This window comes from Pyrus communis, chromosome 15 (assembly GCF_963583255.1).
Source record: "Pyrus communis chromosome 15, drPyrComm1.1, whole genome shotgun sequence".
NCBI lineage: Eukaryota > Viridiplantae > Streptophyta > Magnoliopsida > Rosales > Rosaceae > Pyrus > Pyrus communis.
This window is the reverse complement of record NC_084817.1, coordinates 10,658,299-10,671,803: the sequence shown is the minus strand read 5'-3', so window position 1 is coordinate 10,671,803 and position 13,505 is coordinate 10,658,299. Positions and strand designations below refer to the sequence as shown.

General features: G+C 35.8%; 1 protein-coding gene across 1 annotated transcript; it reads right to left on the bottom strand.

Moving 5' to 3' along the window:
- Positions 1–2,612: 2,612 nt before the first annotated feature.
- Positions 2,613–4,678, bottom strand: LOC137716735 (ammonium transporter 2 member 5-like). Its single transcript, XM_068456113.1, has 3 exons — positions 4,067–4,678; positions 3,363–3,648; positions 2,613–3,160 (listed from the first exon to the last, which is right to left on the bottom strand). The coding sequence occupies exons 1-3, from the start codon at positions 4,676–4,678 to the stop codon at positions 2,613–2,615; spliced, it is 1,446 nt and encodes a 481-aa protein (XP_068312214.1).
- Positions 4,679–13,505: the final 8,827 nt, after the last annotated feature.

Below are 13,505 nucleotides of genomic sequence, written 5' to 3'. Positions count from 1 at the left end.
CCTATTCGAAGCAGAATCATAGTTATTTTATTTGTGCAAGAAACTTTGGTTTGCACACAGAAGTGAAACTCGTAATCTTCTTTGCCTTTGGAATAAGGGAGTTTTAATAAAAAGCCTACGGTACTATTCAATTTAACGAAAAACCACATTTTTACACTAAAAAGTCAATCTTGATACTATTTACTTTACCTTTTATCTTGTCTTTATTATTAAAACTCAAAATTTTCAAGCTTTTTTTTATTAGTTTTCCTTTGAAATAATCATGGGATGGGACTTTCTAGCCTTATTTAACGTATTAATCACATATTCTCATCCATCAAAGTGGAGATCTAAGTGTTACGAAATCATACGATAAAGATGAATATGATTTGACCACAATATTCTGATTGGTTTTTTTTTATATTCCTTTTGTACTCTGATGCCAATTTAAAAGCATAATATGATTGTTGATAGTTTGGCATCAAAGTCTAAACAATTCAATATTGTAACAAAAATACCAAATTAATGCCTAAGATTGGCTCAAAATGGAGACTAGACTAAAGTTAATGATGCTTAAGGAATAATTTTTCGCGTTGTCGGGAATTTTTCTGAATTTTTTTATGATTAACACATTCCAAGTGTTCTCCACTCTGCAGGTTCCAAGGCCTTGCTAATTATTTTGGTTTCTTTTATAATATATAGGGTTCAAATTCATCTGCTAAATGCTAGGTTGTGACAGCTATCATGTATATGTAAGGCTTTTTAACCATTTTGATCCATAAGATTTACATAACTCCTCACTTTGGTCTCTCAATAGAAGTGATCCCTAAGATTGTCCACCATCAATCATGTTGGTCTTTACGTAAAAAAATTATGTTAAATAAAGATCAAAATGACAAAAATACCATTAATCTAATAAACAATAGGCCAAATGATTTGACAAAAATTGAGGGAATTTTTGTCATTATATGCTTATTTAATGGAGATTTTCACGGAAGAACCAAAATGATTGATGGTGGACAAACTTAGGGTACAATTCTATTGATTTCAAATCTCAATGACCAAAGTGAGGAGTCATGAGCAGCTCGGCATATTGTTTCGTTTGTTTATTTTTGGAGACCCGGCAGTGCTGTGAACTTGGTTGGGTCACCTAACTTGGGTGGCCGGATTGGAAGACGAGCTCTAATATTTTGGCATGGAAAGGGATCCTCTTCAGATCCCTTTTTGTTAATCCACCAAATTAAGGAATCTATGTCATTGAAATTTGATTCAACATGCACAAATTTTCCGATTTGATGGATTAGGAGGAAAAGATCCGGAAAGGATCCCTTTCCTTTTGGCATTGCGCCTAAGAAACCATATTTTCCTCACGATCTTGGATCCTTTTGTTTAGCAACCTGTCCATCGTAGAAATATAGGAGGAGAAATATTGAAGTGATGGGTTTTCAAGTGTACAAATGAGTTGGTTAGATTTGGAATAAGATGAGATAAAATTTAAAGAATCTTATCAGAAATTAAGAAAAAAAGTTTTTAAAATAATTTTATAAATTTTAAGATCTAGATAAGAAATCGTATAAAAGAGAAGCCGTGGCTTTATATGATGCTCCAGTATTACAGTATAAGATGAGATAAGATTTTTATGAGAAACAAGTTTATAATATATTAATTAATAAATTTAAATTCTATCAATAGTGTCATTTTCGGACATAGTTTTAGTATTGTAAGCTTGATGCATATTGTTGGTTCATTATCTAATAATCTAAACTTTTGAATCTAGTTCTTACTTAACAAGATTTCAGAGCGTACTTTGCAAGGAGTCCTGAGTTAGATTTTCGTTCCCCACTTCTTTGTTGGTTCATAGAAAATACATATATGATGGGGTTACACCTCACCATTTGCATATGCTTTGATAGTAACCTTGTTATGTTTGGTTTTTATTTTCATGAGGTTATGGGGTCCAATTTACTGGTCCAGTTTTGGTTCTTTCCAAGTATTTTCCACTTGGGTTATAGATTATTGAAGTTTAATATAATATGAGCCCCATAATTAATTCCCATTTTAAAGAAAAACGGAGTCCATTATCTTCAAGCCCTCCTGTATACATATATTCATGGGATTAGCTTGTCATCATCATTTCCTTTTTTATTGTTGAGATGAAAGTAAAAATTGAAATTAAATAATCAATTTCAATGAGCCATCAGATACCTTGATATTTCAACTTCACTTCAAAAGTCTTTTCACATATATGAATATTTTCAGCACATTTACGTATCAAATTAAAAAAAAAAAAAAAAAAAAGAAAAAAAAAAGAGGGATGATTATCATGGCTGTGGTGTTGACAGTGGTGTTAATTGCAAATAGTTTATGTACAGCGGTGGAAACTAAGATGTAATTGCCGTATTTTTGAGATTTTGTTTTGTATGCTCCACGATACTTTGAGATTTTTTTGGCCATTAGATTCTTACACTAACCAAGATGAAGCATAATCGAAAATGTGATATATTGATTTTATTGAAAATTTCTCTGAGAAATCAGAATCTGAAAATGTCTATAGGACATATAGAATTCAACATTACAAAGCTCTTATCTTTCAAGATTCTGTTGAGCAATTTGTAGCATTAAAATCTAGAATTTTAAACCATTTCAATTTGTCGAGCAGCTTTTCTGCTTTTGGCAGCTGATGATTCAATATCATATCCTCCAGACTTTGAATTTCCAAGCTTTTCACCTTGTCCCCAGATAGCATAAGCTTCTTCCCCATGAACTGCTTCATCACCAATCTCCATATCCTCCGTGGACATTCGCAGCGGCATGATGGATTGTATCACAAGACATATAATGCTTGTGACCACAACATTTAGTGTAACAACATAAAAGATCCCGAGAAGTTGGATTCCCACTTGACGAAAGCCCGTGCTGACATCTCCCATATGGAAACCGTAGAATAAGCCAACGTACTGTCCATATTTGGTATAGAACAAGAAGCTAAGCCGTGGGTGGGCAAAGAGACCGGTGAGGATTCCACCAAGGGCACCTGCGATGGCATGAGTGTGGAGGACAGCCATTGTGTCGTCAACTTTCTGAAGGAGCAAAGATCTCTTGTGAACAACCATCATGGTAAACCAAGGGATTGAGCCCGAAAATATCCCCATTATTATTGCTGCCCATCCTTGCACAACACCTATATATATGAGTTTGAAAATGCATCAATGGCTATTAGTATCTGGTACTGAAATTTGATACTTAAAATCTCAAACCGGAATTTGAAAAAAAATTGAGTAGATGTGAGAGTTTATCAGGGCGTTGTGCCTCTTAAAGACAAGATGTCCTGCATCGAGCATTTATATGAAGGATGTGCAGAACTGTAGATTTTGTGAACTTACCAGCAGCAGGGGTGATGCAAACTAAGCCAGTGATCATTCCCTGAACTGCCCCGATGACCGAAGGTTTACGGAAGAAAGTAATGTCAAGCAAGAGCCAAGTGAGCAAACTGGTAGCAGTGCAGATGTGAGTGTTCAGCACAGCCAAGGAGGCATCAACGCTGACCACATAAGGGTCTCCTCCATTAAACCCTGTCCAGCCCATCCAGAGAAGTCCTGCACCAGTCAACATAAGAAGAATGTTGTTGGGAGGAAACCTTTCCCTGTCTTTGTTTGAACGAGGACCAACCTGCATCGCGTATTAGATCCCGAATCAAATCATACTTCTCAATAAGTTTCTGGTTTTGAGACGTATTGCAAAAATGTTTGAAAAGAGGGAGACTTCGAAGGGTTGTAGAGAAGGTGATTTTTGCTACAAAATGTGCTCCACATAAAAGTTTAGCAATTGAAAACATACTTGGTGTAACTATTAATGTTAGTGAGGAACACTTGAAGAATCGAACTACATAAAGAAAACAAGAAACTCGCCGATCAACTGTTAATGTTCGATGCAATAATATTCGAGTCCAATGACAGTTTAGTCCATTTTCTCCATCAAAACGTTGCTTATTGTTTCTTCCATGAAGAAAGAGATTTCCGAGGGACATATTGGTGAAGAACTCGGAAAAAGAATGAACAAAATAGAATGAGAGAGAAGGGTTTTCTACCCAGTAGGCAGCTGTGAACCCAGCGGCACCGGAAGAAAGATGGATTACGTACCCACCAGAATAATCAATGATTCCTTTCTTGGCCAGAAACCCATCAGGGCTCCAAATACTAAAAGCTGCAATGGTGTATGAAAAAGTTAGCCACAAAGGCACAAACAACATCCAAGCATAAAAGTTCATCCTTCCCAAAAGTGCCCCAGCAATTAGAATCAAAGTAATTGCTGCAAACACAAATTGGAAATAAACCATTGTGGCATTTGGCAATTTCCCACTAAATGCAGGGCCCAAGAGATACTGCTGGTTCAGTGCCACGTTAGGTTTCCCCCAAAATGGAATATTCTTGATTAGGGCATCCCCAAATGACATATGGTATCCCCACCCAACCCAACAAACAAGAACACAAGCAAAAGCATAGAATCCCATGAAGGCCGAGTTCACGGCCCATTTCTTCTTCACTGCGCCACCATATAGGATCATGAGCCCCGGGATACTCTGGAGGCCGACCAAAGTCGCGGCTGTCAGCTGCCACGCGTTGTCGCCTTTGTTCATCCATGCCGGACTGGCCTCATCTGGTATGAGGTTACTAGGCAAAGGAACTGTGCTGTTGCTCATTTTCTTTCCTTATCACAATCCCAAGAAAATATGTCACGCTAAAGCAATACAAAAGAGTGCTTGAGATTAAGCAGTTCTGGGAACTTGTGGAGTTAGCAGCAAGTAGTTCTTTTATTATATAGACGATTAGGGTTTTGATTCTCACGAATAGCTGTCACTGTGATGTATAATTTTTGGTGTTATTTGATTGATTTGGCGGGCACTCCAACCGTTTCAACGGTATTTCCAAAGATACCCCTCAGCCGTTTCTCTCTCTCCCAAAGAGAGTGCAGCACATCATAAGGAGAGATGAAAAAAGTTTAAATATTGGTTAATGGAGTATTAGAAGGAAGAGTCGACGTTGATCAAAACTCATTTCTTAATATATCTTTGAAATCTGATTATTATGTCGTTAATTTTTTACCATTGATTTTTAATTAACATATTGTTGATAATTGATTTAATTAGTTCAACAATTAAAATTTAATTTCTATTCATTTTAGTCGATTTCTAGTGAAAATGGTAATTTTGTTTTTGACAGGAGGACCTGGGGAGCTCCGACTAGTGTTTGTATTACATAAAACCATTTGTGCATGATATACTTTATGTGACTAAATAAGACTAGAAGACCAGCAATATTAAGTTCTAAAATACCAAAGGTATCATCAACAATCATGGGGAGCTCCAAATCTTTGTATTTACATAAAAACATTTTAGTCTGGGACTTTATGTGATAAAATAAGACTAGAAGACAAGCAAAATTAAGATTGAAAATTCCAAAGGTATAAGAATGAACCGAACCCGAAAAAAGAGTCCAGGGGGAGGGATTCAATTTGTAATCATCACTTTTAAGGCATTATATCCATATTAAGATTTTTTTTTTTTTTTTTTGGTTGTTCACTTTGGCGAATATTTTGGACAAAAACAATTTGAATAAAAATGCAATCATAAGCATGTCGAAATAATAGTAAGTGTAGCGTTATTCATAAACCTATTTTTACCAACTACACACTCTTATTAGTTTTTGTCTATCAATCTTCTTTAATTCATTCGATCAGACGATTGAAAATTGAAACGGATGTGTGAGAGATAAAAATGAAGGTATGAATAGCACCACTCTAATAATAATAGCATATCAGATAACCACAATGGTTAATCGTCCACCCAAGTACAGGAAACATAATTGTGTCGAAATTGTAGTGTTTAGTGGTGGAATACTCATCAAAATTTAGCAGCATTGTTGAAAGAAAAAATGTTGAAGATTCAAACTTCAAATTCAAAGAGACCACCCATTCACTCCTATCTTTTGTCCTTTATAGTTTTTACTCGTTCTCTCTCTTTTTTTTTTTTTTTTTTTAAAATAACTTTTTCGGAGATATATATATATGTGTTGTATGTACCAAATTCAGTGTGGGCTGCGGCTTCGGAAGAACAAAAATAAACAAAGCTTGTCTACGAAAAGGTGAAAGGATGCTTCTTGTTTATTACCAAGGAAATTGAAGTTTCATCGTAAAACAATTAGTAATATAATGACTAGTTCAATTATTTATAAGCACATAAAAGGTTCATCATTTCATCAATATGAGATTTATTCTCAACACTTCTATTCACGTTTGACGAATTTTCAAGCCTAACATGTAAACAACACAACTTGGGTGTCGTAGAGCACGTGTGGTCATTGGACTTCACACGTAAGACAACCTGTTCTAAAACCATGAAGAAGTTGAAGCTCCACCATAAAACCAATTGGCAATATGGTGAAATCCCATTTTATTCATGGTATCAGAGAATGTTGGCCCACGTGCGAAGCGCAACGGCTACATGTCACCTAGTTATGTTGTCCATGTGTTTGGCTTGAAAAATCACCACACGTGATGGGGCATGTGTGGATGTGAAGGTAAAAATGTCTCACATCGGTAAAAGGAGAAACCTTGTAAGGGTTTAATTATAAGAGGTTGGACTACTTCCTATAATGCGAATTAGTTTTATGATGAAACTTCAACTTCTTCAATATCCACAACCAATTAAAAAATTCAAGATGTTTTTTAAATCGAGTCCAATTGTACCATACCTATATTATAAAAAAAAACTACAACAATTTTCAAACGAAACATTTTTAAGATAGAATTGAATACAACTAATTCTAAAGAGATAGATTACAAACAAAAAATATCTATAATATAGGTAGCCAAAAATGATTTATCTGTGATAGGTATGTTATTGACAAAAAAAATCTATGACATAGATAGATATATTAAATAAGTAAAAAGATGCAGTACGGTTGAAGAGATTTAATTTATATGATTTAAGATATTACAATTATTTTAAAAAAAATCATTTTTAACACAAACTTAGCAAAAAGATAATAGTCATTGGACCTATTTTTAGAAAGTTGACTGTTCATAATAATAGTTCACAAAATTGAATTTACCCTCACGAGATCTAAGGTATGTGGAATGAGAAAAAAAAATTTTGTCCAAATTTAAAGTATGAATGAGTTAAGTCATGAGGAAATTTATAAGTTTATTACAATAGAGAACCTTCTTAAAGGAATAACCTTCTTAAAATCATAAAAATTTCGGGCCCCAACTTGACACCAATATGTATGGGAATAAACTCCACTTGTAATTAGTTATAATTTTTATTGATCTTATCTTAAGGAAACACACCTCCACATAGGAATAATTGTCAATAAGTACAAAAATATATAATATCTCAAATAAATTTTTTTTGATGAACTAGAATATTTTTCTACAGTTGTTTGGAACAAATACTTTAGTTTTTAGAGATGTTGTCACATCTTTAAGCTTTCTGGTACGTAATACTACATTTAAAAAAAAAACAAATTTCAAAATTATTATTATTAAAAGAAGGGAAGGGTTCAAAACTATTAATTTAAGAGAGATGGAGTTTCTAACCCATTTCTTATTGAAGCCAAAATGTTTCTAACTTAAGTAGTGATGCAAATGCATTGGGATATGATGCGGTGATCTTGAGACTTATATCGAAATAAGTATTTATGCATTGTATTAAAAGTAATTTTGGATTTGGCTTTATAACCTAGGGTCATAATAAAATTTCTTACTAGGCTCAGGACTGGTTTGGTATTGATGTGCTTTAAAAAAAAGCTGCTTCTGCTGTGCTGTGAGAATAAGCAGCTGTGAAATAAAGCAGCAGAGTGTTTGGTAAACTTTTTTGTAAAAGTGCTTTTGAAAAAAAAAACAGTATTATAGTGTTTGGTAAACTTTTATGTAAAACAGATGTGATAAAAAGCCGGTTTTTCAAAGCTGGGTTTTGCAGGTTCTTGTTTTTGGCTTTTTTTCACCCAAAACTGTGAAAAAAAGCTGAAGCTGAATGTTTACCAAACACAAAAACAGCTCCCAGCTTTTTTTTATACCAGTTTTTTTCAGAATCAGCTCAGTACCAAACCAGGCCTCAATGTATTGGGACTACTAGGGTTCAGCCTTTTTTTTTTTTACCACAGGTAGAAATTCAACCTTTTCATCTTATATTTCCTTGTAAGCCTAGATGGCAGGGTAGTTTTGGAATCTTAAAGTAAAAGTAAGAGTTTATTCTCATCAACTTGGGTATTTTGTAGAAATCAACGAGGCATAGATTTTCCTTGTTCTTGATTATTCTCATATGTGAGAATCAACAAGAATTAAGGATTGTGTTCTCAAGTTGGTTTCATTTTTCCAATATTATCTGCTGCATCAGTTGGCGTCAGAGCTTAGGTCAATCATGCCACCACGAATGGGACGTGGTGGAAGGGGACTAGGACGCGGAACCAACCATGATAATGTGTATGAGAGAGAACATATTGCACGATTAGCACAACAGGTTAACTGAAGGCTTACTCAACAAATGAAGACTTTACTTGCTCGACAACAAGGAAATGAAACAAACTTGAGAACACAATAAACTCTTATTGTTGTTGTCTCTTATAGATGAGAATAGCCAAGGACAATGAAAATATGTGCTCTATTGATTCCTAAGAAATACCTAGGTTCAGTGGCGAAGCCAGGATTTGCCGAGGGGAGAGGCGAAATTCAAAAGAGTGCAAGGTTTAATCAAAGCGGTTGCTTTCACATTGGAGAGTGCAAAGTTTTGAGTCAATATTCATAACAGAAAATTGTTTCTTCACCAAAGCAGTTGTAAACGGTAATATCAAAGCTATGTAAGAAGCTTAATTTAGTTAGGATTAGATTCTAAAAAACTCAAAGCCCTTCATCGATCCCATCACAGCCTTCTCCTCCAAGTTGTGACGGATCCAGGATTTCAATATTGGTCCTAATATTCAAGCTAAAACAAAATTAGATGAAAATACCATTGAAATATTAAACGATAAATTACAACTTTTTATTCATAATCTTTATGCAAACAACAATTTAGTGTAACCCCTTTTCCATCATGTTTTAATAAGATCATTAATTCCTTGCAATTAAAAAAAGTTATTTCTCAAACACATAGAATGAATATAAATATCAAATTGATTATGAAATGCCTAACTAAGTTGATCTTGAAGTGTCGATTGGTACGTGAAGTTTGGGAAAAGATTGGTGGTGTGCTGATGATGATGGACTCCAATTAGGTGGAGTGGGATTTAGGATATGGAGGATTAGGGAGTTAATTTGGGTGGGGTGGACATCGAGCCTTTTTGTTTTTTTAATAAAAAAATAGTGAGGCTATTAGCCTCCCATGTGACCTAGGTGGTGTACAACACATCAATGCTCATTGTTTTACTTAAAAACTCACGTGGACTAGATAGCACGTGACTTAGGATGCTTTTTGAATAGAAATTGATCGTCTTGTTCTCTGCTTCTGGTTTGTAGAAAACCAGAACATTGCAGCCGTTGAAAATCTGATGCCTTTGTTCCCTCCACCCAACCTTCTCCCTCATTGCCCTTCCTCTGAAAATCCGACGCCTTCGTCTGCAAATCCCGACCGAACCAACACTTGACCCTCGATTTCAAGAGCGAAGGGGCTGAACTAGCGCTCCTAGGCATGTTTTTCGGCGAAGGGAGTGGCGGCCGCCACTCCTCCCCTCATGTAGCTTCACCATTGCCCAGGTTGATAGAACCGAAAAGAACAAACTCTTACTTTTACTTTAACACTAAAAACCTACCCTGTCATCTAGTGCTTACAAGGAAATATAAGATGAAAAGGCTGAACCCCAATAACCCCAGGACATTAAGCCTATTCAAGAATTTATTATGACTCTAGGTAATAAAGCCAAACCCAAGATTACTTATTTAGATATTTAATGCATAGATGAATGCAACCTATGCCAATACATCTGCATCATTTAGCATGTTCAGCTTCTTGAGAGATTAAAATATTTTGGAAATACAACATTCATTAACTAATTTTTTATTTTCATTAAGGATAAATAAATAAATATTAATTTATTAAGTACACATTAAGTAATAACCTCCTAATGTTATAAAATTGGTTTGGTCTTAACTTTATTACTTTATAGAGGTTTTGTAGTATTGTGGCCGGTCCCTGGGATTTTTATAGGGGCATGCAAATTCTTTTGAGGCCTTATTGTTGTAGGCCTAATTTACTGAACAATATAAAGGACACACAGAGAGGGGGTGCGGTATAGAGAAATATGAGAGAAATGTGTTTGTGAGTTGTGTGTTATCTCACCCTATTGTGCCTTTATTTATAGTAATAGGAAATGTAAATTCTTTACCCCAATAAGGTTACAACTCTAATAGGATAATATTTAGTCTAAAAGATATGGTAGAATCTCATAAGGATATCCCAGATATGATAGGATTTACACAATCACATTCCTAATCTAATAGGACTGCAACACTTTCCCTTGAGTGTGTAAATACTCAAGCAAATAGCATATCAAGTCTTTAGCAATGAAGTAAGTTCAGTTGAAGAAGTCGTCCGCACAACGAGCGAATGTGAGTCTCAGATCAACGGAAGAATGCATAAAAGTTACAACTCACAAAACCTCGCTACGGTAAAACCCATAGACTAAGGAGAAAAGTGAGAAGTTGCATTAAGTCAAAGCTATAAGTCTTTTTAACACAAGTAAAAGAGCTAAACCTAGTTACGTAGCAAAAACCCGGTGGGAAAAATGCTCATAATCGTAGGGGAAAATAGTACATTAAGATCCTGGATACTCCTTATCAGTTTGATAAAACTTACAAATGTGAAGTACAAACATTGCATATGAATAGTTAGGCATACCAATTCCTCAAACAAGCTTCTGGAAGTTTGACTTCGACAGTGACACCGTAAAGAGGTCGGCAAGGTTGTCTGGGATCGGCTTGCTTGACTTCAGTCTCTTGATACTTTGCTGATGTGATGTAGATGCAATATGTCTTGACGTTGACTTTGTTGATGTATCATATTTTGGTTAGGTTGATACATGCGACATTGTCTTCATAAATCGTCGTCAGAACTCACAATGAATGAAAACAGTAGGTACTTCGAATATGCTCAACAAAGGCTCTCAACCATGTCTCACATTGTGGCAAAATGAAGTAAGGTGAGTCTTGGAACGATTCGAAGATTTTGCAACTATGGTCATATCGTGAACCTCCAAGATATTGCGATATCCCTACCGGTGAAGACATAACCAATCGGGGATGTGCTTTGTGTGGGTTTGATAAGTAACCTGCGTCAGCATAACAAACAAGGCAAATATCATTTTAAGGATCAAGGGGTCGAATCTGCTCCAAATGCGTTGTGGATTAGCCCAAACCCATAGTACCTTTGGGGTAGCGGAAAACGTCTTTAATGCCTAATTCAATGGCTACATGTATACGTGGTGCTGCATCTTTATCAATAAATCAACAACGAAGTAGATGTTTTGTCAATAAGCTAAATGCAACAAAGCGTAAAGTTGAACTCAGATATGGAACTTCGGATTCTATAACCTCTTCAAGGGTCTCATTCCTATTCCTAAAGGTTCATCAGGCCCTCGTTCAGTCACTCACTACAAATGGATCTGGATGACCGCTAAATCTAACATCCGTCAAGTCCAATTACTGGTGAATGCCTAAACTTTCTTACTTTATCGTAAATTTTTGTTTATATTCCAATTTCCTTGCTGCCATTGTTCTAGGATTTCAAGCTTTATCATTCAAGCATGCTTTTATTATATTGGCATGATGTATAGCTTCTCACTAGACAAATGGATAAAGTTTGTAATCTCTGTTAATATTCACTATTTTCATTTTCCTCTCCTTTAGTTTGGTTGCTTTCACAAATATTAACTTTTGGGTTATTAGTTGTGGCAGTATTTCATTTGTATAAGATTGAATGTTTTGGGTGTTCAATTACCAGTTGTTGGAACTCATTGTTGTCCCACATCGACCAGAGGGCTAAAGAGAAAGTAGTTTAAATAGAAATTCCCCTCTCTAACTAACACCGAGACCTTTTGTGATAAAACCTCACACTTGAGGATTGTGCAGGTGGTTAAGTGAGGACAGTATCAGTGTTATTAGAGTGGACCCTCAGCCCATTAACCTGAAAAATTCTACATGGTATCAGAGTCAAGAGGCGGGCCAGTACTACCACGTGATTGGGTGGGTCCCCGTTTGGCCCCGCGCGATGAGTGAGTCCCAACATGGCTCCACGTAGGCCAAAGATGCCACGTGATTGGATGGGTCCCCGTTTGGCCCCGCGTGATGGGTGAGCCCCGACTTGGCTCCAAATGGTTGCTGATGTGTGGATCTCCACGTGTGACCCATAAAATGGGGTCTCACGTGCGGGGGAGTGTTGGAACTCATTGTTGTCCCACATTGGCCAGACGGCCAAAGAGAAAGTAGTTTAAATAGAAATACCCCTGTCTAACTAACACCGAGACCTTTTGTGATAAAACCCCACACCTGAGGATTGTGCAGGTGGTTAAGTGGGGACAATATCAGTGTTGTTGGAGTGGGCCCTCAGCCCGTCAACCTGAAAAATTCTACACCACTTACAGGTATGCTTGAATTACGTGATTTCTTGACTTTCATTTGAAGTTTTCTATTGAATGTTTAATTGGTAGACAAGTGTGCCGTAAGAGTCTTTTTTTTTCCCGTCTCTAATATTGGTTGTCCTTCATGAAATTCAGGGGTAGTTATTTTGTTTGGTGTTTTATTAATTTGGCTTGGCTTTACTCCCATAGCACTCTACGTGCTTTAATTTTGTTTGGCATGGCTTCGGATTGTTGTATTGCATAATTTCAGTTTACTATCTACAATAGATTTAGTGAGATTACTCTCTGTGGTTTATCTTCTACTGATCATTATGCCAATAAACATTATGCCTTCAAAACATCCGGGCTTTTGAATACAACAGTTTTTTTTTTTTTTCAAAGACGAATCTGATAACGATCCCACGCACTGGAGAGTTAATTGGGTCCTTTCAGTTCCACATGGCCAGAAAAAAGAGAACAAATGAGGAAGAAATGGACTGTCTTTTCAGAAAACATTATACTTGGTGAGTACTTCAGTAGGCAGTTTCATTTGTAATTCACAGTTTAACTTATGTTTTTCAATGTTCTACTTAAATAAATTGCAGCCTGCATACGATGCGATTAGTTTTCCACCTGACTACTTTTGAGAAGAATGTTTTTTTCCCTACTCTATGTTTTCTACAGTTGCGGGTTCCTCTGTCAAAATTAAGCACAAGGGATGGACATCCAGAGAAAAAGTCGTCGTAGCATACAACAAGGTTCTCATTTTTAGCTAACATTTTTGTTGTGCTATTTTTAGTTTACTGCTGATATGATTTTCCTTTAGTTTTTAGGAATGTGAGAAATAATTTAAATAATTTATTAATTTGATTATTCGTTATGTTGGTATATGTTGGGTGACTAATTCGGACTTAAAGTTGT